General features: G+C 39.8%; 1 protein-coding gene across 5 annotated transcripts in view; it reads right to left on the reverse strand.

Annotated features, from left to right (window-relative positions):
- Window positions 1-1,927: 1,927 nt before the first annotated feature.
- Window positions 1,928-26,438, reverse strand: part of CD86 (CD86 molecule) — a 64,302-nt gene continuing 39,791 nt past the window's right edge. For 2 of the 5 annotated variants that reach the window (XM_045812500.2, XM_045812499.2), the window contains exons 3-8: window positions 20,712-21,047; window positions 17,668-17,970; window positions 14,439-14,591; window positions 5,727-5,772; window positions 3,533-3,609; window positions 1,928-3,307 (exon numbers count right to left, since the gene is read on the reverse strand). In XM_045812500.2, the coding sequence (XP_045668456.1) occupies window positions 3,258-3,307; window positions 3,533-3,609; window positions 5,727-5,772; window positions 14,439-14,591; window positions 17,668-17,970; window positions 20,712-21,047 (965 nt within the window). In that variant the 3' untranslated portion in view covers window positions 1,928-3,257. Of the gene's footprint in view, window positions 3,610-5,726; window positions 5,773-14,438; window positions 14,592-17,667; window positions 17,971-20,711; window positions 21,048-26,438 lie in introns of all 5 variants that reach the window. The other 3 variants (XM_087861594.1, XM_087861593.1, XM_045812501.2) reach the window with 3 other exon arrangements.

A 26,438-nucleotide genomic window follows, 5' to 3' on the forward strand; every position in this document is an offset into this window, starting at 1 on the left:
TGAGAACACTGAGTGGATGAAACTGGTTTCAGAATGGCAGAGGGAGGTAGGTGGATTGCAAAAGAGTAAGTAGTAGGGGTGGAGGGGGAGGAGTTGGAGGCAGCAGTTGTAGTTTGCTTTCCCTCTGAGCAAAAACTCAGTTCTTTTCTCCTTCTTCTTCTTCTTCTTCTTCTTTTTTTTTGGTTTGCCAGTTTTTAATGATGAATTTAAAAGTTTTTCACATCTAAACTTTTAACATGGCAGATAGTTCTTCCTAAATTCATTGTCTCAAAGTCCATTTAGTTATTCTGCCCTTTGGGGAGGGTCGGGGAAATATGATTTATATTTCCCCATCTATACAAGTTTTAGTGTGTTCTTTTTTTAATTTAAAATCAATTAATTAACATATAATGTATTATTAGTTTCAGAGGTAGAGGTCAGTGATTCATCAGTCTTATATAATACCCAGTGCTCATTACATCACATGCCAAAAACTCATTTCTGCTGGTCATATCATGTGCCTTATCATCCACAGCTTCTGGCCTTATGAGATGCTGGCATGGCTTCTGGAAAACTCAATAATGCATCCTCTAGAGGCACCACCTCGGAGGGCTGAGGGAGTGTAGTGTAGGATGTGGTGTAGGCGCTCAACCTACAACCATCCAAAGTGTTGTCTCTTCTAGGGCTGGGAAACAAAGGGGTAGAAAGAGTGATGCTTTGCAGAATTTTCCCCAGTTCTGTCATTTAGTGACCTTGGGTTAATTGCTTTGACCTGTCCATGTCTAGGTTTCCTCATCAGCAAAATTGTCATACTATCCACATACCTACATCACAGGGTCATTGTGAGGAATAAATGGGATAATGAGTTTAACAGTTTAGAAGAGTCCCCGGTACAAGGTGAGTATCAGGAGTGTTAACTAGTACTATTATTATACTTAATGACCTCTTTCAACTTTTCTTGGCTTTTCTTTCCCCAGATTTGGAACATAGAAAATCTAGAGAATTTAACATACAACGGAGGGATGTTTTCACCAGAACACACATTAATGTTTCATTCAATCTTTGAACAAATACCTTTGAGGTACTTTTGGGTGCCCAGGATTCATTGGTAAAGAAATTAGATACATTGTTGCCCTCACAGAACCTGGAGTTTTCTTTTTTCCAGAATTTTCCTGGGTCTTCTCACATTGTCATATATATATTGCTACATGTAGCAATATGTGCTAAGTGCATGCAATATACATACATTTATTTATTTTTAGTTGAGGTATAATAGGCATATAATGTACTAATTTTAGGTATACAACATAATAATAATATATATCAAATTATTATATATATTTTATAGATATATAATATATATTATCAAATTATTATATATATAGTGAAATGATTGACACAACAAGTTTTGTTAACATCCATCACTACACATAGATGCAAACTTTTTTTTCTTGTGATGAGAACTTTCGAGATTTACTCTCTTGGCAACTCTAGAAATATACAAAATAGTTATAAGCATTCATTTTGTAATCAAGGCATTTTAAGGAATATTTTACATTAAGCTTTTGCTTAATGTACATATGAGTACATAGTTTAAAATTACAGAATATAAGAAGTTACAAACTAAAAAGCAAGTATCTCTTTCCTAACTCTAAATTTCCCAATTGTCCTCAGAAAGAACCTTCTTTGCTTGATTTTTTATGTCTCATAACTGAGATAAACATTTAGAATCATGTAAGCCCCCCTTTTTTATATAATTGTTAAGGGAAATGGGAAGAGGAGAGGGTTTGGATGAGTCAGAGGCCTCCAGCCAGGGTGACTGGAGAATGAGGCTTCCATGGAGACATTGAGAGGGAGGAAGTACATTAGGAGGGCAGAGGAAGTAATGTCAGACTACAAGGGTTGAGTAGTACTATTGAAGTAGAAGCAGAAAATGGAGACTTTCAAATCAATTTAAGAAAAATTTATTAAGAGCTCACTGTATAAAACATGTTAGGAACCAACAAGATGCTTAGAGCTTAATGAAGTCAGAGGCGGGGCACAACACACAAATGGTAATATTACAAGGCAAGCATGGCTAGCACAGCTGTCTACAATCTTCTAGGTTCCTTTATATAGAATAAGAAGAAATATTTCTGTGGGTTGGGCCTCCCAAAGTTCTCTTTCAGTTTGGACTGAGGCTGCTCCATCCATTAGTGATGCTGCCTTAGTGATGCCAGGGTCACCTAACTCATTTCTACCAGGCTAGTATAGTCCTCTTGTGCACCTAGCTTTCCCATCGTTGAGAATGACATAGACAGTCCTCAGACACAAATCTGCGAGTCCTGCTCTGGGCCAGCTGATCCCTTCCTAGGACACCTGCCAGCTATGTTGGCCTCTGGATGATTTGCATCTTGGTCCTCCAAATCCACTCTAGATCCTTCTCTCCCAGCCATGAGTTGGGAGAGTACTAAGCCTCCTTCCATTTATCCCATTATCAAGATGATAGCTGTCCCTCCCCAGCTCTGCCTCCAGCCAGATGGAAAATCACAATAACTTGAATATTATCCAAACTTCTCACCAACCACCAGGGAAGGTGCTGTCTGTCTCCAGTCCTTTTGGACAGTTTGTTCACCTGTTGCTTGCTGGAGGACTGGACAGATAGGACATTCATGCGCATCTCTGTCAGTCAAAAGCTTTCCTTCTCTCTCTCTCTTTTGAGTATTGTGATCTCTCAGTTGTTCTTGAACAGTTACCCTGGGCCATCATCTCAGTCTTTTCTTTCAAGAAGAGAAGCAGGGATCACAGTGCATAGTGCTTTCCTGCTTTACACAGTGCTCTCTGCTAAGACTTATTAATAGCTTGTTGGGCAGGTGGATCCTCCTCGGATTCACAGCAGCCCAGACAGAAGTGGCTCCAGGATTCAGAGCTCGTTCTATCTCCATCATGCCTAATTTTCCAAATTTTGATTTGGTCCGCACACCAAGCCATCATTTTCTTACTGACCCTCACAGAGCAGTGGGTAGACTTTTCTCAGGGCATAGTAATTACATTATTATAGTACACATCTCTTTATGTTTCAAAATATTAATAGCAACACTATAAAGCCATAACATACATAACTCCCACCCAGAGTGAAGAGGTAGTCACAAATATACAAGATGGAATGAGGCACTATTTGAGAATTAAGCATAGATAAAAGCCATTATTCCAGTAATTGGGGGGTTCTACATAAAACACAATTTATAAAATTAAGAAAAGAAGGCTGAATCTGAAACAGGAGGTGTTGGTCTTAAACATTAGTCCCGAGCCAGGAGCGAGTCAGGTGAGCTCGGCCCACAAGTGTGCTCTGAAATGAAAAGAAGCCGTTAAAACCTGCTCCTGACATAGGGAGCAGAACTGGCAGTATAGGGAGGCTATCTCACTTAGAGGGAGCCCCAGAGCCTCTGCTATTATTAATGGTAATAATAATATTAATGGACAAGAAAAAAAGTAACCCAAAATTTGAAAGCGAAGGCATATAAACAATGGATGGTCATATGGACTTTACTCTTTAATTAAAAATGTGTAGTACTTTTGTCGCCCGAGGTTGTCTTCGAAATGTTAACACACTGGGCTTCATCAGCTCTTTCAGGTACATGGGGTTGTAGTCTGGAAAAACAACAACAGAAAAGGAATTGGGTGAGATTTCACAATTGACCCACTTTCTTTTTCTAGATTTCAGTGATAGGGCAGAATACAGGGAGCCATTGAAATAGCAACAAGGAGAAACAAACTGTTGAAGAGAATGGTGGAGATGTGCTGTTCATGCTTCCTTCAATTCACTTGCCTTTATTTTTGTCTGGACCTGCCCCTGTCATATGTTGATTACTTCCTGCCTTCTCCTTGGAGGCTCTTCTGGACCATATCTGAACTGAGTCTAAGAGGGCAGGCAAGACCTCAGCACCTGCGCTCACCATCCAGGATTCCTAGACTCACTGCAGCGTGCGTATTCAGGTACATGCTGGGCACTCTGGGGCTGTTAACCCTGGGGTATTGACTATATCTTTGTGACCAGGCTTTTGACTTAGGATTGCCTGACCCTATGACTGTGTGGCCAGAGCCCTGATATTCTTGAGAGCCCTGTTCTTCAGGGAGGATGGAGGTACAAATAATCTGATTCCATCATGTTGTGAAAGGAATGATTGCCAGGAATCTTTATGTGTTCCTTCATGCATACATTCATTCTTTCAACAAATACTTATTACAATAACCAAGGTACGGAAACAACCTAAGTGTCCATTGATAGATGAATGGATAAAGAAATTACGGTATATACATATAATGGAATATTATTCAGCCATAAAAATGAATGAGATTTTGCCATTTAGGGCATCATGGATGGACCTTGAGAGCATTATGATAAGGGAAATAAGTCAGACAGAGAAAAAAGACAAACACCATATGATCTCTCTTATATGTGAAATCTAAAAATAAATAATAAAAAACCCACCTCATAGACACAGAGAGGAGATTGGTGGTTGCCAGAAGTGGGGGGTGAGGGTGAGAGATTGGGTGAAATTTTTGGTTTTCAGTTTGAATAAATTGAATTTAAAAACAACTGAAAACTTGAACTCTTAAAAAAAAGCACCTCACCACATTTGTCTTCTATAGCCCCTACTATGTGGACAAAGGAGAATATAAAGAAAAGAATATATACATTTCCCTTGTGCTATATTTAGGATTGCTTATTTGAATATGATTAGGTTAAGAATCTAGAAAGTAAGCAAATAAATGAAAAATAAATAAAAATCAAACAACTTATAATATTGCTCAGCTGAAAGCAAATGTAAGCTAAACCCTGATGAATAGCGTTTACACTTCCATGAAACTCTTTTTCAACATGTTATATATTTATCAAACCATGACAGTGTAAATTTTATGAGTAAGTCCCATTATCTGTAAACCAGTAGATGCCATGAAATTATAACTACAGAAAATTGTTAGTATTATAAAAAGGCTACTTTCTATGGATTAAAAAATATCTGCTGCTACAATTTCACCGTAGAAAAAAATTATTGAGCAACTACTATATGCCGGCACTAGGTGCTAGCAGCACAATGATAAGCCTAACTGATATGATCTCTACCCTCTATAAAGTTTGGTGTAGTTCATAGAGTTTAATAATGTAATTATTCAAAAATGAAGTATTACCTGGTGTTATGAAGAAAAAGCATAGGGATCCATATGACACGATAACAGGCTAACATACTCTAGTTTAAAAAAGGGTTGTTTTTTTTAGAAGTGCAGCTTGAACCAAGATCTGAAGAATGAGATAAAGAAGTGGCAGAAGAACATTCCAAGCAGAGGGCACAGCAGGTGCAAAGACCCTGAAGCTAAAGGGAACATGTCATCACTCCTCATTTATTTATTTATTTATTCATTCATTCATTCCACACATGTAGGATTCCCACTAGTCCAGTCACCATGATAGGTACTGGGGTTGCCATGGTGAATAATATACAGCCCATACACAACACAGACCACTTTGCTATTAATTTTTTACTTTACCTTGACTCAGCTTGCTGTGCCCCTTGAGCATTGTGCATTGGACATCCTGCCATCCACTTATAGCTAGAACATTTCTTTCCAGATCCTAACTTTCCTTTCCCTCTCTATTAGTTCATTTTTGCTGAGGTCTCAGCATGCCTCAGACTTAACTGATGGTCAAGTTATAGATCCTCTGGAGATGGTACCTCTTTCAGCAATGTTGTAAGGTCAGGACTCACCTTTCCATGGCCTGTTCACTCTCTTTTCTCTCCATTTTGTTGGTTTCTGAAAGAGACCAAAACAACTTCAGAAAATGTATTGCCTGTAGATAGTAAAAGAGGGAAAGTTTGAAGAGAATCCAAAGTCTTAGGACTCAGAGAGAAATCATTCTGTCCTAATATGTGGAATAGATGGTTACTTGATGCAACTGAGGAGGTTTTTTTGCATCCAAAAACCAAATGCCTACCTTTATTCACCGTGCCTTAAGTTCTAATGTTGGAAATAGGTTTTTCGCTTACAGCTCTATTCTTTACTAAAATAAAAATACCGCCGGGAGGGGTAACACACTTAGTTTTAGCAATCATTTAGTGATTGGAAAAGTTTTCGATCCTTTTCTGAAAGTAAGGTTTAGAAGAAGAAAAGGAAATCTTGGAGATATTGCTGCCTTAATGGGGCACTACCAGTCAGCCGGCGCTACCAGTATGACAGTGTGGCATGGATGGGCCCAAGTGGGAAAACCTCTAACTGGCTAGACCTCCCAAAGCCTGAGCTGCTATTGGTATGGGCTTACCACTGATGCAACTTGGGGTTTAAATTCCTTTCGGTTGACTGTTGTGATAGTGCCCTTGTCCCACTCAGAGCCTTGCAGCAGGGGTTGTTAACCTGGGTATCCATGCAGGACTTTAGGGAGTGAAACAACATCCTTAATGGTTTTGAACACTTCCTACCATTGGCAGTTCTCAGATGTGTGCACGTGTGTGTGTTTAAAAATAATCAGCTTTATTGAGGTATAATTAATACACAAAAAATCCAATAATTTTCTATATAGATTTTGGTGAGTTTAGCAAATGTATAACTCATGTAACTACCACCATCACCAAGACATAGAACATTTATATAAGCCCCAAAAGTTCCCTCCTGTCTCCTTTCAGTTGGTATCTTTCCCCATCCCAACCCCTGATAACTACTGATCTGGTTAATGTCACAATAGTTTTACATTTTTTAGAATTTTATAATTCAGAATGATCATAAATGTGTGGTCATGTGGTCTTTTTGTGCCTGGTGTCTTTCTCCTAGTGTACTGCTTTTTTTTCACCGTAGAAATACTAAATGAAGTGTTTTAGAAAATTCTAAATATTATCTGATTTATAAATTTAAAACCCATTAGTAACACAAAATAAGAATGCAAGTTGGTACAGCCACTCTGGAAAACAGTGTGGAGGTCCCTTAAAAAGTTAAAAATTGAGCTACCCTATGATCCAGCCATTGCACTACTGGGTGTTTACCCCAAAGATACAGACGTAGTAAAGAGAAGGGCCATATGCACCCCAATGTTCATAGCAGCATTGTCCACAATAGCTAAATCGTGGAAGGAGCCGAGATGCCCTTCAACAGATGACTGGATTAAGAAGTTGTGGTCCATATATACAATGGAATATTACTCAGCTATCAGAAAGAACGAGTTCTCAACATTTGCTACAACATGGACAGCACTGGAGGAGACAATGCTAAGTGAAATAAGTCAAGCAGAGAAAGACAACTATCATATGATTTCTCTCATCTATGGAACATAAAAACTAGGAAGATAGGTAGGAGAAGAAAGGGATAAAGAAAGGGGGGGTTATCAGAAGGGGGAATGAAACATGAGAGACTATGGACTATGAGAAACAGACTGAGGGCCTCAGAGGGGAGGGGGGTGGGGGAATGGGATAGACCGGTGATGGGTAGTAAGGAGGGCACGTATCGCATGGTGCACTGGGTGTTATACACAACTAATGAATCATCAAGCCTTACATCGGAAACCAGGGATGTACTGTATGGTGACTAACATAATATAATAAAAAATCATTAAAAGAAAAAAAAAAGAAATGGGCAGAAGACATGAACAGACATTTCTCCAAAGAAGACATACAAGTGGCCAACAGCCACATGAAAAAATGTTCAACATCACTCATCATCAGGGAAATACGAATCAAAACCACAATGCAATACCACCTCACACCAGTCAGAATGGCTAAAATTAACAACACAGAAAATAACAGATGTTGACAAGAATGCAGAGAAAGGGGAACCTTCTTACACTATTGGTGGGAATGCAAGCTAGTACAGCCACTCTTAAAAACAGTATGGAGGTAGCATACAGCTTTTGAAATCCATCCATGTTGTAGCATGTTACTAGTAGTCTATTCCTTTCTATAGCTCAGCAGTATTTCCTTATATGAATATATCACCATTTGTTTATCTACTCACCAACTGATGAAAATTTAGGACGCAAGGCTTTCAATATTATGAAGAAAGTTGCTATGAACATTTGTGTGTGTCTTTGTGAGGACATATGTTTTTATTTCTCATGGGCAAATATCTAAGATTGCTGGGTTGTGTAGCAGTGTATGAGAGTTTCAATTGTGTCACATCCTCTCCAGCACTTGATAGTTACCAGGCCTTTTAATTTTAGTCATGTTAGTGGGTGTGTAGTGGTATCTCATTATAGCTTTAACTTGTATTTCCCTAATGACTAATGATGTTGTGACTGTGTGACTGTGCTTATTGGCCATTTGTATATTTTCTTCTGTGAAGTATGTGTTCAAGTCTTTTTCTCCCAACCTTTTGTTAAATGGATAGTGTTCTTTAGTGGGTAGTAATATATAATTATACATTATGAATATAAGTCCTTTTGAGATACGTATTTTTCAAACATTTTCTCCTAGTCTGTGGCTGGCTTGAGTTTAATTTTCTTAACAAAGTCAAAGGGCAAAGTTTTTAATTTTGATGAAGTTCAGCTTATCAATTTTTACTTTTTATGCTATGCTTTGTGCTTACTGTGTCCTATTTAAGATCTGCATACCCTAAGATCACAAAGATTTTCTCCAGTTTTTTTTAAGTCTTCTAATTTTAGCTCTTATTTTTAGGTCTATCGTCCACTTCAAGTTATTTTTTGTGTGTTGAGGTTCATATTTTTCCATGTGGCTATCTAATTGTCCCAAAACCGTTGTTGGAAAGACTACTCTTTTCTGCATGGAATTACCTTGGCTCCTCTGTCCAAATCAGTTGACCATGTGAATTTACTTTTTGATTACCCATCTTGTTCCATTGGTTGGTATGTCTGCTTTCACCAATATCACACTGTCTTGATTACTATAGCTGTATAGGAAACCTTGACATTAGGTAGTGTAAGTTGTCTGTGTTTGATCTTGTTTTTCAGAATTGTTTGGCAATTCTGTTTTTTGCATTTCCAAGAAACTTAGAATTAGCTTTTATTTATTTATTTATTTTTAAAGATTTATTTGACAGAGACAGCCAGCGAGAGAGGGAACGCAAGCAGGGGGAGTGGAAGAGGAAGAAGCAGGCTCCCAGCGGAAGAGCTTGACGTGGGGCTCGATCCCAGAACACTGGGATCACGCCCTGAGCCAAAGGCAGACGCTTAACGACTGTGCCACCCAGGCACCCCTAGAATTAGCTTTTAAATTTACACTGAAGAGCCTGCCAGAATGTTGATTAGTATATCATTGAATCCATAGTTCAGTTTGGGCTGAACTGATATCATTTTAAAAAAAGATTTTATTTATTTATTTGAGAGAGAGAGAGAGAGAGAGCAGAAGCAGGGGGGAGAAGCAACTCCTGCTGAGCAGGGAGCCCAAGAGCCAGTCTCAGGGCTCCATCCCAGGACCCTGAGATAATGACAGAGCCAAAGGCAGATGCTTAACAGACTGAACCATCCAGGTGCCCCTGGGCTGAATTGATATCTTAATATCTACTCCTCTGATCCATGAACATGGCATAGTTCTCCATTTATTTAGGCCTACCTTAATTTCTGTCAATAGTAATGTCTTTTAGCTTTTAGTGTATAGGTCTTTTACTTGTTTTTAAAAACTTACTCCCAAGCTTTTAATATTATTTGATGCTATTGTAAATGCTATTTAAAAATTTTTTCAGTGTCCAAATTGTTTGTTGTGAGTATATAGAAATGTAACTGATTTTGGTGTTTTTTTCTTAATTTGTAACTATTTTATTAGGAAGGAGGCTGACTATATTTTTGACTTTCTTAGCCATTTACTTCAGATACACAAATTGTTTTTGAAAATGCATTGCTTTTATGTACTAGGATCTGTGTGTTTTCATCCCCTTCTTTCAAGGAAAGAATGGCGATTTTTTCATAAAATATAACTGATTTTGATTTTGTGTATTGACCTTGTATCTGGAGATTTAGCTACACGCAATTAGTTCTTTTTTTTTTTTTTTAAGATTTTTTATTTATTTATTTGACAGAGAGAGAGAGCACAAGCAGGGTGAGTGGCAGGCAGAGGCAGAGGGAGAAGCAGGCTCTCCGCTGAGCAGAGAGCCTGATGCAGGACTCCATCCCAGGATCCTGGGATCATGACCTGAGCAGAAGGCAAACACTCAACCGACTGAGCCACTAAGATGCCCACACAATTAGTTCTAATAGTTTTTTTATGGATGCCTTAAGCTTTTCTACAAACATGGTCATGTTATCTGTGGGGAAAAAAAAAGTTTACTTCTTCCCTTCCAATATGTATGCCTTTTATTTTTTTCCCTGATTGTTGCATTGGCTAGGACCTCCAGTATAATGTTGAAGAAATGTAGTGAGAGTGGTATCCTTGCCTCATTCCTGATCTTATGGGGAAAGCAGTCAGTCTTTCATCATTAAATATGATGCTAACTGAAGGATTTTTGTATATGTCCTTTGTCAGATTGAGGAAATTCCTCTATATTCCTACTTTTATGACAGTTTTTCTTTCTTTTTTAAAATTATGAATGGGTATTAATTTTGCCAAATGCTTTTTTTATATCCACTGACGTGATTACATGTTTTTTCTTTTTAGTTTGCCAATATGGCGAATTTTATTGCTTGATTTTTGTACATTGAACCTAGCTTATATTCCTGGAATAAACCCCACTTGATCGTGATGTATCATACTTTTAATAGCTTGCTAGATTGTAGTTGGTAATTTTGTTAAGGATTTTGCCATCTATTTTCACAAGATATGTATAGTGTTCTTTTTTTGTAATGTTTTTTTCCAGTTTTGGTATCAGGGCTGCCCCTACTTTTAGGGTAGCCTGGAAACTGACTCCAGGCAGTAAGTTGTGGGCAATCATAGGGCTCACCTTATCTTTTTCCTTCTTTCATGGACTACAGTTTTCTACAGCTTATTGTCTTATGACTGAAAACAGTTGTTTCATATTTTGTCTGATTTCTAGTTGTTTACAGTAGGAGGGACATTCCTGTAGCAGTTAATCTTTCATAGGAGGAAGAAGTTTTTGTCTTCTATATAATTTTAAAAGAGCCGTAACTGTTGGAAAATTCAGTCTTATTTCTTTACATCTTCTCATACTGTTCATGCACTGAGATGCCCTTTGGAGCCACAGCTAAGTAAGATCTTTGTACCCTGTGACAGCTTTTAAGATATTTGAAGGGAACACTTTTCTCCTCCCCAAGACTTCTTTTCTGGCTAAGCATTCTCAGTTACTTGAACAATTTCTTATTTGACTGAGCTTCTAGACACTGTAAATCTGGTTAGGTTTTATTTTTTTCAAACTTTCTCTTAAAAAAATGCTTACTTGTAACTGAATATAGTATTTCAGATGTCTGCAGACCAACATAGAATACTTATATTGTCCTTTCATACCCATGACAAAATCATCACCATTTCAAAAAAAAAAGTTTCTATTTTGAATGAATGGAAGCAGACAATAAAAAGGCAGATTCTAAACTTGTGGATTTGATTACAAATTTAGCATTTTGAAGGCCAGATGTGATGATATCATCAACTTTCAGTTTTTAAGTCCTGTGAAGGTTTCTGTCTAAATAGTGGTTAAAATTATTTATTTCAGAAAAGACACTTGCCCTTTAAGAAATCATTCCTGAAAGAGCCGAGACTCTTCCAGGGTTGGTGGAAGGCAGCAAACTGTAAAAACTGTTGGTTGCTAGGGCTCTATTACATACAGATATCAGTCACACAAGACCCAAATGAGGAAGTAAAACTTTAGGAGGAGCTATTTTAGTCTCTCTCCCCCATGGGTAAGCTGATAGGGTAACTTCTGATTGGGAAAAGACTGTAATTCAAGGTTACAATTTCTCATGCCTAGTCTGCCCTATTTGACAAATCAAAAAAGAGAAGAGAGATTAGAAACCAGCTAGAATAACAGTGGCATTTCCCTTTCTGTTTGGCCCCAACACAGTAAATGTGGATGGTTGGGGCCTTGAAAAACTATAACTACCGAACAAACACTGTAAAGGACTTTTGATGCCCAGTTAGTTTGAGGGCCATCTCCTCTGAGAAATGGATTAATGTTGGATTAGGGGGAAGCACCATTTTTGGAGAAATTCCTACCGGAATTTCTTACTTATCAGTAAGCTTGTGTCTCTGTGGATGGATCATATGGCTTCCATGTCTGTTTTTCAGCAGAATTTAGTTCCTTGTGGTTGTGTGACTGAGATCTCCATTTCCTTGCTGGCTCTCAGCTGAGGGCCAGTCACAGATTCTAGAGGCCACCCACATTCCTTGTCTCATGTCCCCTTCCTCCAAATTCAAAGCTAGCAATGGTGGGTTAAGCCTGTCTCAAGATTTGGATCTCTCCTCCTTCCATCTCATCTCTCTAACCCAGCCTGGGAAAGGGGCTCTGACTCATGTGATTAGATGGGGCCCACCTAATCTCATCATCTTAAAGTCAGTACCTTAAGCACATATGCAAATTCCCTTTTGCCATGTGAGATAACATATAATAGGTTCTGTGACTAGGAGGTGGACATCTTGTTGGGGACATTACGCAGTCTATCATACAGAAAATTCCAGAGGTATCCACAAAGGAAGTGCAGACATTGCTGAATTACAGAACCCAAATTTACAAACATATCTACATGGCATGGTTACTTGGTACATCTTCCTCCTCCAGTGATATCAAGACTCTTCTTTTTGACCAAAGTCACTAGCACAGGTGACTATCTGACCAAAATTTCCTAGCAATATTCTTTATCACATTCTTGGGGGGAGGAGGTCATATGTTATATTCTCTTGTCATAGTCTGCCTTTTACCACTCACAGCTCGATTTGGCCATTTCCTATGCACACACACACAGCTTCTTGAACTCTGTTCTCCTGAATTTTTCTGATTGTGTCTTGGGGGAAGAAACATTCTTCCTTTCTTTTTCTCCTTATTCTTTGTTTCATTTGTAAGCTAATCAGTCCAATGTGAAAGTAAATTAGGAAACAGCTTATTTCCAAGCTGAAGGAGCTTCTGCATAGTTAGCTAATTTTAAATGGCAATGAGATTGAAAGAAACAGCTCAAAATTCTCACCTTGAAAAGCCAAAGCTTCAATAAGCATGATATATCTGTACATCTGTCCCTGTGCTCTGAATTTTACACTTTTATAGCATAGAAATCTATTATTACATCAGCACACCCCATATTTTAGCAGTTTGAATATGACTCTACCATAAGCGTTGTATTCATTTCTTGAAATTGGATACTCACGCCACAATTTACTGTTTTTAAAATATATCGGGATGAAATGAGTGACTGCTAATGTCATCCATCTATTTTCTAGTGGATCTTAAAATCGGTACAGTGAAATCTTAAATAAGATGCTGATCAGAAGCATTACTCATCTGGTGCTTTTTACGAAAGTGAGTAAGAAAGTTACCTTAATTATTAGCACCAACCAAACTTCTAGTACAGTCATTACTGAGATAAAGTCCAACCTTACCTTGCAACTTTGCCCAAACCAGCCCAAACCACAAAGAGGCATAAGATTATTATAAAGTCAGGGACCTCTTTGTCCCCCATTAAGCACAGTGCCACTTTTACAAAAGTCAATGAGGAGGCTGCTCAGTGCAGTGCTATTTACAATAACAAAACTATGGGAACAATCTAACTCTTCTACAATGTGGAGTTGGTTGAATAAATTAAGGTGTATCCACAAAATGGAATATCTCACAGCCATTTAAAATGATGCTATAGAATGATAATTAATGACACTGAAAGTTTTCTTACTATGTCTAGTACAAATAAATTAGAAAACAGCATATATGATATTATCTAAACTGTGAAAAACAGTCCTTATAATATTATTTCACTTACAGAAAATAACATAGATTCCAGAAAAATCTGGAAGATATACACCAAAATGTTGTCTGTATAACCATTTCTTTCCTACTAGTAGAACTAAAGATATTTTTTTCAGCATATTTGGTAATGGGTATATAATACTTGGTAATCAATAAAAGTTAATATTATTTTTAAAAAGTCAATGGGGAACAATTCATCCTGCTTTTTTTCTCAGAAACCTAGACTTTTAGAGATAAGAAAGTAAATTTTATGGTCATCTAATCCTCCTCCCCCCACCCCCAAGATTCCCTGATTGAACACTGCCAGGTCCATAGTCATTAACACTTAGAAGTGTTTTCGTGATTTTACTTCTTTGAATCCTCACAGTAACTTTATGAAGTGAGGTAGCTAAAGCAAGGAATGATCAGCTTTGTCTGGAAACCAGAAGTACATTTGTAGACCTTAGTTTAGAAATGTTGCCTCTCCTAGAAATCCAGAGCACTGTTGAGTCCCATCTATACGGGCTCCAAACCCTGAGGGAAAACCTTTTCCTCCAACCACTTGCTGACTTTTTGCTAATCTGAGCTCAGCCAATGAGCTCCAGAAGGCAGCTGACCAGAGGTAGCTGCAAAATGGCAATCTGCAGAGGGGACAAGCACTGACTCACCACATTCATGAGAGGGGCCAGGCTGCTTCTTCTTCCTTTTCCTTAGTGTTAGAAAGCACACCAACACCATCCCACACAAAATGACCAACATTACAAGTAGAGCCGCAATCCAGAGGATGGGGTCTTGGGCAGGGGGGGGTTTCGTATGTGCATCTAGAAATGACCACAAGTTTTTAATCAGCCAGGAAGATCGATTATAAAAGGTTTATAATTACTGTTGTCTTCATTTACAAGTCAGCATCTCCCCAGGGCTCTACTGCCAGAGGAGCCTGAAATCCACAATATGAGGTCATAGAAAGTCCCAGGCTTAGGGCCTTAGCAGCTTAGAACCAAACCAGTGCTTCTGGCCAAATGCCTGGACTAAGCTGCCTTCCCTTCCCAAAGGTTGGGATGACAATGACTGTGATCTAGAAGAAGAAAGTCAACCTGGCCCTTAGTTCTGCATGTAGGTATGGTACCCACGCTTAAGCTTTGAATGTATAGTCATCTGTGCAACACCCTGCTTCTTTAGCCCATGTATAGCCAGGCCTGAGGTCCTGAAGTTTCCCTTGTCATAATTTCTCCATCCACTATCATCTCTAGATCAGGCTTCAGACACACCTCATTTGGACAAATATAACAGGATAAATACCTCCGGTTTTGCTTGTTTGTTTGTTTTTCCACTGAGGTTACAGTGGAAGAAACAGGGCTTTCAGAATGTATCACCTACTAGAAAACCTTTGATATCTCTTTGTTCCCTGAGGAATCAGGGTTAGAATCAGCTCCTGGGAGGTCAGGACTTTCTTCCTTGCATGGGGACTTCTAATTTTCCAGGAAGTTGAAAAACAGATTTTGAGGGGAAAGCTTAGAACTGAATGGCCCATTTTATAGACATTTATGGGACTCATTCTGATAGTTAATCTCAAATTACAAGAAAGTAATACCAGCTGACCTATTAGTTTAGCTGCAACTTGTGGACACATGCCCCGTTCCTGGGACATTAGGAAAAGGACATTAGGATATGGCCTGCAATGCAGCAGGCCATATCCAACACTGTTTGAGTCTGTCCTAGTTTTATCCCACTTGAGCCTGTTTGGCATTACCAGTAAAGGGGGGTTATACTTGATAACATGGAGACTGCTACCTTTTGACACCCAAAAAGATTCCTTGCTTCAATGGCCTATACTATCTCTGGTTAAGCCATAGAACAGGGATACAGAGAGGCAAGCCCTGGCTTCCTGAGGCAGCTGGAGCTGAAATGTTTCTGAAGATTGTGGTAGCTGGGAAGGTTTGGGCAGTAGTTGAGAAACAGCAGAAAGGTGAGCCATGATGAAGCTATAGGGATGGCAAGGCCCTATTCATTTGTAGACTCTGGGAGCCATGGCAGAGGAAGCCATGACAGAAGGCCCCAAGGCATGTCATGTGTGGTGGTGTTGCTGGCTCCAAACAGGGATAGTTTGAGAGAGGCTTCCTTTTTTTTTTTTTTTTTTTTTTTTTTGAGAGAGGCTTCTATTAGGCCAAGAGAGGCTACAGTAAAAGCAACCAGGCTCCTGTGCAGCCTAACTACTTACTGGGCTCTCAGAGGCAGAGATGTATTAGAAGAAGGAAATCAGTACCAAGAGAAGGGATTGGCCCACTTGTATAGCTTACTGAGAGGGACTGGCTCCAGGGGCTGTCCATAAGAATGTGTCCATAGACCAAGTTATGTTTGAACAATGAGACAGCAGGAGAAAGGAAGCAGCAAGGTTAGAGGATGAAGCAAGGAGTTCGATGGATGCCTCAGGAGAGGGAAAACCAAAGGGCCAGAATTGGAGAAGGGGCCAAGGTAAGCAGAAGGCCGATGTGTGGGAAGAGAGGGGTCAGGATCAGAAGAAGCACTGATAGGGACAGTGTGGGTGCCAGAGTGCCTTTATACCAGGAGACAATCTTGCAGTTACTGCTCCTCAAAAGTGGGGTCTCAAACACGGATTTCCCCCAGGGCAAAGCCAGGACTTTAAAATGTTAGGCTTCTTTCTATTAGCGGACATTGCTTTAGTTTCAAGCCTTTCCTCCAGCTGGACTGGACCCTGTACCACACTGTCAACATGCCACAAGAATTTTTGCTTCTTAGTCTTTCCTTGACACTTCTGCCCACCACCACAACCTGTGCCCATATCAAATACTGTTAACTGATTTTTGTCCTCTCACCTTCTCAGCTTGGATGCTGTCTGAGAATTTTTCTTTCTGTTCAGGAAACCACAAGTCTGATACCTGTCCTTTCTTCACCATACTTTTATTTTTTTTACTTTTTTTCCCCTAAAGATTTTATTTATTTATTTGAGAGAAAGTGAGAGAGAGAGAGAGCACAAGTGGGGGTAGGAGCAGAAAGAGAGGGAGAAGCAGACTCTGGCTGAGCGGAGAGCTGGACATGGGGCTTGATCCCCGGACCCTGAGATCGTGACCGGAGCCGAAGGCAAACCCTTAACTGACTGAGCCATCCAGGCACCCCTTCACCATACTTTTAAAGCCCAGTTATCTTTTATGGTGTTTTAAGGTCCCATTTCCTTTAGGAAGACTTCCCTGGCCCTCAAGGAACCTAACTACCTCTGAATGCCTATAAAGTTGATTATCAGTCACTCATATTTTTAAATTTATTTGCATATTTCCATGGGATATGCTTTAGATCCCAATTCAATCTTTTTAAAATCCAGTTTTTCATGTGTGTACATAATGGGGTTCTGATTCTTTTGGAAGTACTTGAAGGCAAAGAGCCCCCATGTCTTACACATTTTAGGTTTCATGTCTGCAGCCAACAACATCTATAATAGTTCTGTACTCAGAGCATGTACTGCATGTATGAATGAATGGATGGATGATGATGATGATGATGATGATGACGATGATGATGATGATGATGATGTGTGTGTGTGTGTGTGTGTGTGTGTGTGTGTGTGTATGAATGGATGAATTCTAGCCTGGAGGAATCTTGCATTTTCTGACTTAAACTTCAGAATCTTCTACCCAAAGGTAGCCCAGAAGACTGGGTCAGTTTCAGGTCTAAGAACATACTTCCTCAAGTGCAGCATATATTTATAGTCTCTGGGACCCTGCAGCAGATGAAGAGAGGAGCTTTCCATCTAGTTCCTTCCTAATACCACCACAAAATGGCCCTGTTGGAGGCTTCTTGGCAAGCAGGGCATATTGAATGATCTGCCTCAACCATTTGGGTATAATACCTGATGAAAGAAATAGTCTTGGGAAGCAGCTTTACCTATATTGTACGGTAGGGAGTGAAGTTCCATTGACTCAAGTTGCAGGACACAGGTGATGCTCACATTGCTTGCTTCAGGGACTGAAAAAGACAAGCTGATAGAAATGTTGTACAGTTCTGTGACATTATTTTGAGATTTCTTCATGGCAGTATCATACTTAGTAGTTGAATTCTCGGTTTTTAGCTTAAAATACATCTCCTTAGGTTCTGGGTAACCTTGTACAGATGAGCAGGTCAAATTTATGATGCCAGAATTTTCTGTTCTATTAGAAGTTACCATTATTTCAGGTTGAGTGAAGTTAGCTGAAAGCAGAATAAAGATACAAAAGAAAAAAAAAGAAATCAGTCTAAAATTTAGATGTGTCTAGAAGACAACTGCAAATAACTGGCTCTGATCTGGGAACTTACTGGGGGCACACTTGGGAGCCTCTGGGTGTCTAAAGTGTGGGCCTCAGCCCATGGTGAGAGCCACATATGGACCCCACATTTATTTTTCAAGAATGGAGCTTTGGGCCATGCTTACTTCCTGCTTACATAAATCAGGGTGGGGGGGTGCTCTCTGATTGACGGGAGGGCTGAAATTGAGTCACCAAAGATTCGCAATGAGGCGTTGTTCTGAGGAGTGGAGTTTTGGGATGGAGAAGTAGTCTGACGTTAGAAACCAGCTGTCTCGTGGGGTACATTGCAGCTTGCCAGACTAAGCATCAGAAAGGGACTGACACTAACAGAGTTCATGGTGCTGGCATGCTCTGGGCCATATCTTCTAGAAACCCAGGCAGGATAGTGATAAGTGAGTGGATGGGGATTTTGGATTTAAAAATCAGAATAAAGCAAACACAACTGATGGCATTAATGAGGAAAGGGTAGTTAACCTGATTACAGTATATAACATATCTAAACATAATAAATCATTTTTTCTGGGGAAAAAAATAAAAAAATAAATAAATATCATAAAAAAAAATCAGAATATTGGTTTTGGGTATTATTGTCAAGCTTTCTTCATGATGTACTATAAGATGAAGGCCAAACCAAGCCATTTTTGGGAAAATGTATGATTTTGATAAACGCAGAGCTTCTCTCACCTTGGTTTGCCATTCAGATTTTGATGGCTGTCAAAGATCACTGGCACCTAGCCTTTCGCTAGGCCAAATCCCTTGATATTCTTCAATAGTTACTATAGTTTTCAGGTTCTACATACTAATTTCTAATTTACCTTATTGTCTCTAAAACCAGTGATTTGCATGTCACCTTTCTAAGTTTGCCGTATCAACACACTACTTAAGCACTCCGCTTGTACTTTATGTGGTCTGTAGGAAGTGCATTGTCACGGTGCTACCTCCTTTGCCCTCCTTAACATTATCTGTGAAATCACAGGTTGGATAAGTTAGTTATTGTTTTTCCTAATACATTAAAATAAATATAAGATGGTTAAAATAAAAAAAAAATGATCGTGTCCCACCTAAAATATACCATGTTCCTCAATGGTATCTGTCCATATCTTGAAAACACTTATTTATCACTTGGCAAAATGTTCTAAAAGTCCTACAGCCTAGTTTGAATCACATAAGGCTTAATTAAAGGGAGGGCTCCTCATTCTATTTCTACTTTCGCCTTTTCTTTACTCTGTGGTTTCAGACTCGGTGTTGATCTGCCTTTTCCAGTTTCATCAAAAGTCAATCTGAATCTAGTAATGCCACACCTGGGTATCCACCTTAGAGAAACGAAAACTTATGTTCACACTTATACGTGTTTACAGCAGCTATTTATAATAGCCCCAAACTAAAAAAATCCCAGTGTCTTTCCGTGGGTTGAGTGGATAAAACAGAATGCTCCTCAGCAATAATAAGGAACAGGCTTTTGATACATGCAACAACTTAGATAAATCTCAAAGACATTATGTTGAATAAAAGAAACCAATCTTAAAAGGTCACATGCTATATGTCTCTGTTTATGTGATGTTCTCAAAAAAGAGAAGACTTGGGGCACCTGGGGGGCTCAGTTGTTAAGCATCTGCCTTCAGCTCAGGTCATGATTCCAGGGTCCTGGGATGGAGCCCTACATCGGGCTCCCTGCTCAGCAGGGAGCCTGCTTCTCCTTCTCCCACTCCCCCTTCCCCCTGCTGGTGTTCTCTCTCTCTCTCTCCCTCTCTCTCTCTCTCTCTCTCTCTCTCTCTCTCTCTCGCTGTGTCTCTCTGTCAAATAAATATAATCTTAAAAAAAAAAAAAGTCCAGACTGTAGGATGCAAAACAGGGCTTAAGGGTATGGAGAGGTTACGATTATAAAGCAAAAGCATGAAGAAATTTTTTTAGGGTGTTGGAAATGTTTTGTATTCTATTTATAGTGGTGGTTACAAAAATGTATATGTATGTTAAAATTAACAGAACTGTGCATCAAAATAAAAAATAATTAATTTTACAGCATTATAATAAAAAAGGTCTGTAGTGATATTTAGGCTTTTCAAGGCCTGGAAAAAAAAAGAGGAGCTGATTTGTCAGCTTCAGGATTATGTGTGCTGGGTTATTTCCCTTTTGTCTAGCAGGCTTTTAGTTGGGCAGCAAACAACTCATAAGTGACCACCAGGGGGCTGAAGGAAAAACCCAAATCAATCAGCTGTCACCTTCACTAGGAGCTCTAGGCAAAGACTCAGTGGGTGAGAAATCTTGGACCAAAGGAAAAAAATGAATGTAAAAGAGATCTGAGGCCTGTATAGTTATGTAAACTTAGTAATGGCCAAATTACTCGTGGTTTTCCCTTAGCCACATTACCTTTGTTCAGTTAGCTCTAGTTTGTCCCCAAAGCAAATTCTTACTGATCCTTCAGAAGCAAACTATAAAAAGTACAAAGGATTTTCAGTTCCCTATCACCAAACCCTTCATTCCCTTCAAATGGACTTCCCAGAAATGGCTATCTCCTGCCTTCTCTCTACAGGTACCACTCACAACCCTCCCACCCCCTCGGCCCCCCTCCCACACACACACAACATTTCTCTGCTCATTGCTGTCTCTGAGAAGACCAGGGATCTGAATGTGCCCTTGACTACATACCAAGCACTGATAGCTCTGAACCCATGTGGTACATGGGAACTAGTCCTTTGGGCCCTTTATGGTGAATGAAACATTGATATGAGCCCATGTCCTTGATCTGAATGTTGTGGAGTTTCAGGGTCCAGTTGTCCTTGTCAAAGCTTGTGCGGCCTTTATACTTGGGATGGACATTTTGAGGGTTCTCTTTGCCTCGGTATAGCTCATACAGAACCAGCTTATCCTGGTCCTGCCAAAATACTACCAACTCATCCAGGCTTATGTTTTGAGAGTTTGTAAAATGGCACGGCAGTTCTCCAGTCTTGTTGAAATACCCTTGACTCGTCATGGAAGCAGCACCTAAAAAAAGGAAAGGTAGAGATTAGGGAAGGAGAAACAAGAAGGAAGAAGAAAAAAACAACTCCGTTTCTCTTTATTCAATACCCAGATGCTATCTTACCAGTAATAATACTGAAGAACTAGGTATTAAACTCTGGAATGTGCATACATACTGGCATCTAGAGAATGGAACTTTTGTCCTCACTCCACTGCTAACTAAACGTAGGCCTTGTGCAAACTGCAACCACTATCAGGCTGAGTTTCCTTACCAGTTTAGTGAAGGGGTGGACTAAGTGTTCCAAGAATCTTCCCAGTATTATGGTTCTGTGAATTTAAATCCCAGACCAGGAAAAAACAGCAGAGTTAGACAATGCATCCACCCATCTGTTAACCTTCCTATAACCTAAATACTGATTCTCTTCACTGTAGCTGTTTCAAGCTCCATTACTTCTATACCATTACCAAAAGTTCTCCTTCCCCTCCTCATCCCCTTATTCCTTGGCCTGTTACAGTGAAAAGATTTCTGATAATGGTAATAAATTTAATATCCATCCCCCTTTCATTATGCCTTACTAGTTGGGTATCGCATTGAGTAATATCTTTGAAATTCAAATAGTTCCCTTTATAGAGCTTTCCTCATGAATGCTACTTCCATGGCCAGCTTGCCCAAGGATGTAAAACAGTTTGAAAATGACACAGTCAACCAAAGCCTCTATTTTCAGTGACCTCTCTAAGCTCATTCAGGGATCAGAAGGAGAACTGGGCCAATATGATGGTTGTTTTGGGATTGTGGTGGTCAAAGACCATTTAAGGTACATGAATGAAATGCTGGAAATGAATCATAGATGAGAAGGTGAGGATGTGCTTTTGGAGTATTGGGAAAACCCCAGGTACGAGACACTTGCTCTTTCCAGTATGCATCGCCACTGGAAATTTTTACAACCCCTGGAGGACATGCTGGAAGAGTTTAGGGAAAGGCTTCCACCCCTGAACATATTGTAGTTTGTGGAAGGGATGTGTGCCACCTAACTCCTTAAATGTGATCAATTATAGGGCTTTGTAGGGCCTATTCTCTGTCACAGAATTACTTGAGAGTTGGCCAAGAAATTAAGCAGTGGTGGGTGAGAATTGCAGGGTTAGTGGGAAATGCTGTTTCTTAGTTAATATAAAGTTAAATGCTGCCCTGGGGAGAATGTTAGGGTGGGTTTTGAATAATGCGTCATCATTCCAGACTTCAGTGAAGAGTCATTGACATTAAGGGGGAAAGGGGAGGTAGGTTGATGAGAGAGATGAGAGGAGTTTCCTTTGAGGTGTTCTTTAAGAAATTAAATTGATCTAATCAATGGGTTTCTCTTCTAAGAGGGAGTAGGACAAAAAACAGTGACATGAACTTGGCAAAATTGAACTGTCCACAGAGTGGCCCAGTGAGAACACAATCAAGAGGGTTGGTGGTGGTCTTGAATTCTAAGGGAAGAAGACTCAGGCACCTGTGAGAGTCAGCACAAGTTCAAATCACTGCCTATTGCAATTGTGCTTACTGTGTGAAGCACTTGGCAAGTATAAAATGCAGCATATGTACAGGATGTGTTCCCCTATTGGAGGGTGGTGGGAAATTTTACCTGAGCACCTGGAACTATGAAAGGGGAACCTAAGGAAGATTTACTGTATTCAGCAATTGCCTTACAAGGCAGTCCTGGGGCTCCTGCTACTTCTTTGCTAAATTCTGAATGATAATGTAAGAGTGCCACCTGCTGTAAAAGCTTCTAGCAGCTATATCTCTGGGGAAACTCATTCTGGTTTTAGGGCAGATGACCTAAGGGAGAAACCAAACTCATAGTTGAAAATTCTGCCAGTTAACGGTCACCGTTTTGTTATTGCTTACTAGTCAATTGTACCTCCTGTGATCGGAAATTACTTCACCTTTGGCTTCTTCTCTCTTCTTGATTTATGACTATTTCTCTGCAGAACCTCACAGTATCTTCTCTCCTTCCCACCCACTCTTTCCAATAATAGACCAGTCTAAATTCTCTGACTCAGGTCCCCCCTCCCAAAGATTATAAGGGCTTTTCCTTATACCCATCTGACTGCCCCACTCCTCACCTACCAATCAAAAGTATCGTCTGTGTTCTAAAGGCATGGGCATCACCAGGGGGCTGGTCAGAAATATGGAATCTCTGCCCCCCACCACACCTGCTGAGTCAAAATCTGCATTTTAACAATAGCTCAGTTTGCGAAGCTGCAAGAAAGGATCTCTATCTCTGTCTCCAGAGTAGAACAGAGAAGGTAATGATAGGAAAAATGTGTTCCTATCTGTCCCTCCTCCTTCTCCCCTCACTCGGGGGTGGAAATCACTCTGAGGTCCATTTTGAGTGGAACTGAAAGTATTTCACAATTTATGCTCTATAGTTCCTCACCAACCACTGCCTTCCATGACATCACTCAGAGCTATACGTGGTACACATGCTAATTCCTGATGAAATGGGAAAGATTTAGCTCAAGGTCTACTTTTCCTAAACAGCTTCAGGCCTCTGCTATGATGAATCCACATCTTAGGTCACCCAGCTGCTGGACTCACTGGGACTCCATTGGTGGGTACGCACTGAGATTCTCTCCCTTGCCCAGGACTTGGGTAAAATAAGGGTCTGGGTCTAGTTATAACTGGTTGCTATGATGATGTCAGGAGCTAGGCATGCAAGAATCCATCTAGACACCTCCCTAATCAGATAGAGAAGTTCGTTCCTTAGCAATATACTGTTTGAATGCTACACAAAAACTGTAGTCTTCTAACCTTGTGAGATCTCTGACAATACCTGGGAGATCTCTGACTACACCTGGGACTTCAGTCTTCCCTGGCCACTACCCCAAATGCACATCTTTTACATTCAAGAACCATCTTTTTCTCAAGTTACTATGGTTGTCTGTACTCATAAGTTTTTTCTCTTTTACTAAACTTCCTTCAAAGCTTTACTAGGTCCTCTGGAAATCTCATTCCATTGTTATAAACTCTTCTGCATCTCAACCTCTTCATCAAATGTTTCCCACAAGGTTATGCTTTCACTGAAATCTGGCCCTAAACAAAGGACACCCCTTGTCCTCAGTCACTGCTTGTTTTAGCACACTTCACAGGGAACTTGAGCAACAACATCCTTCCCGTTTTGAGGTGCCCACCTCTCTCACTGTTGTTAGCTACTAATCATTTGTCATTACTTCTTGGTCACTGAAGATTTTGGCAGTAGACCTAAGGTCCTTCTTTCCAACCAGCTATTACTATCAATTTGAGCTATTTCAGCATGGATAAGTTCACCAACAACCTTGCTTCAAAATTCTTTGGTCTTTTCCATTTCAAAGCTCTTCATTCACAGGCTATTTGAGCAGCTCCTCTCCTACGACATAACCCTGAACCTTTTCGCCAAGAACAGCTCTGCTCCTAAAATCTTAAGCCACAATGTACCTATCTCTGTCCACAAGATATCTTCCTCCAACATTTGTTCTTTGACTTCATCAAGACCTCAGCTCTATCCAGTATAGACCCTGTAGTGCAGTGCTTTCCAAAAGGCCTCTCTGCAATGATGGAAATGTTCTATATTTGTGCTGACCAACGTGATAGTCACCAGCCACTGTAGCCATTGAGCACTTAATATGTAGCCAGTGTGACTGAGAAAGTGAATTTTTAATCTTTTTAAATTTTAATTAATTTAAATTTAAATAGCCACATGGAGCTAGTGGCTATCATATTAGATAGCACAGCAATAGTATACCTTTCCAATCATTCTCTTGCCAATAAACTTGCCTCCTTGTGCAGAATTCATCCTAAGAACACTTCACTGTTGATCTACATACCTGTTCTTACAACTAAATGTTTGAGCAATACTGGAGGAAATTATTCAATTGTTCAGACTGATGATGTTACAAATCTGTTCCTGTCCCATTTAATTTGTTCTGTGGGCTGGTTACCCTGCTTATTACCCTCTCCCTTCCTCAGAGCAGTTTCTTCAGCAATTCCCTTTGCTACTGCTTTTAGTTTCTTTTTCTCTTATAGTCAAATTCCCTGAAGGAGTAAGTAGCAATTGCCGCCTCCACCCCTAGCCTCTGGCCCCCACCTCTCTGCCAAAACTTCCCTCACAAGGCTTGTTAGTGACTTCCCATCAGTGCCAAATTCAGAGCTCTTTTCAGACCTCATGTGATTTGACCACTCTGTTGAATGTCGCAGTGTTGGCCTTATCTCCTTCTGGAAACTCTCTTCCTTCCCATTCTCTGACCTCCTGGTCAATTTTCTCTGATCATGCCTTAAATGCTGATTATCTTGAGTGCCTGTTCTTGATCTTCTCCTTACTTTCCACTCTCTCTGGTTTTTCTCTTCTATCCCAATGGATTCAACTGCCAAGTATAAGCTATTAATTCACAGGTGCTTATTTCCAGCCAATCACTTTCACTAGAGTTCCAGATACCCATATTTAACTATGTTGGATACTGCTGTTTATATGTCAGCAGACACTCTCTTCCTCCCTTGTCTCCACCTCAGTGAAAGGTTCCCCCACTTGTTGCTGTCAGTACTTATCTGAACCATCTGTAGAAAATACCCAAGAGAGGGTCTGCACAGATGTGGCTGAGGAGATGTAGAACTATGATAACCAGAGCTGAACTCTAATATGGGTAAGAGAAGGGTGAGGAGACAGTATGAAGCAAAGAAAAAATGGCTTTGTATTTATCCAGAGATCTTGGAGACATCATCTTTTACGCATGATAGAGACTCTTGGCTTGATCAAAATTTATTCAGGCCCATTATCCTTGTTTCCCTTTAGAAATTTTCCATCCACTGACCGCCCCCTACCCTGCCCCCAACTTTCTCCTTGGCTATAAATTCCCACCTGCCCATGCTATATTTGGAGTTGGCTAAATATCTCTCCCTCACTGTAAAATCCCTCTGCAGTGGTCCCTATGCCTATCTCAATAGCACTCCCACCCCTTGGATAAAGTCTTCTTGACTGTGCTTTAACAAGTGTCATCTAATTTTTTTTTCTTTAATAGTAAACTAAAGAGAGATCCTCTATTGTAGAGCAGGGATGGTTCTTCAGGAGTTTTCATGGCCTACATGGTATTTCTGTTAAAACTAGCTTTGATTCATTTCAAGCTTACCATGTATCCTATTATCTATATAAATAAATATATATATATATTTATACATTATACATAATATCTGTATATGTTTTGTAAAATTATAAAAATACACTGTATGTTTTATGAGATATGATTGATTAAAATTTATGAAGCATCATATAATGTAAAATGGAAAACACATCATTTATATGTTAAAAAAAAAAGCCAACTCCTTCAAAGTGCAAGCCATCAGACTATACTACCCACAATCCCTCATGGCTGCTGCTGTTCATCTTCCTCCTTGGTGCCCCTTAT

This window comes from Ursus americanus, chromosome 4 (assembly GCF_024610735.1).
Source record: "Ursus americanus isolate L20-20 chromosome 4, mUrsAme1.1.p, whole genome shotgun sequence".
Lineage (NCBI taxonomy): Eukaryota > Metazoa > Chordata > Mammalia > Carnivora > Ursidae > Ursus > Ursus americanus.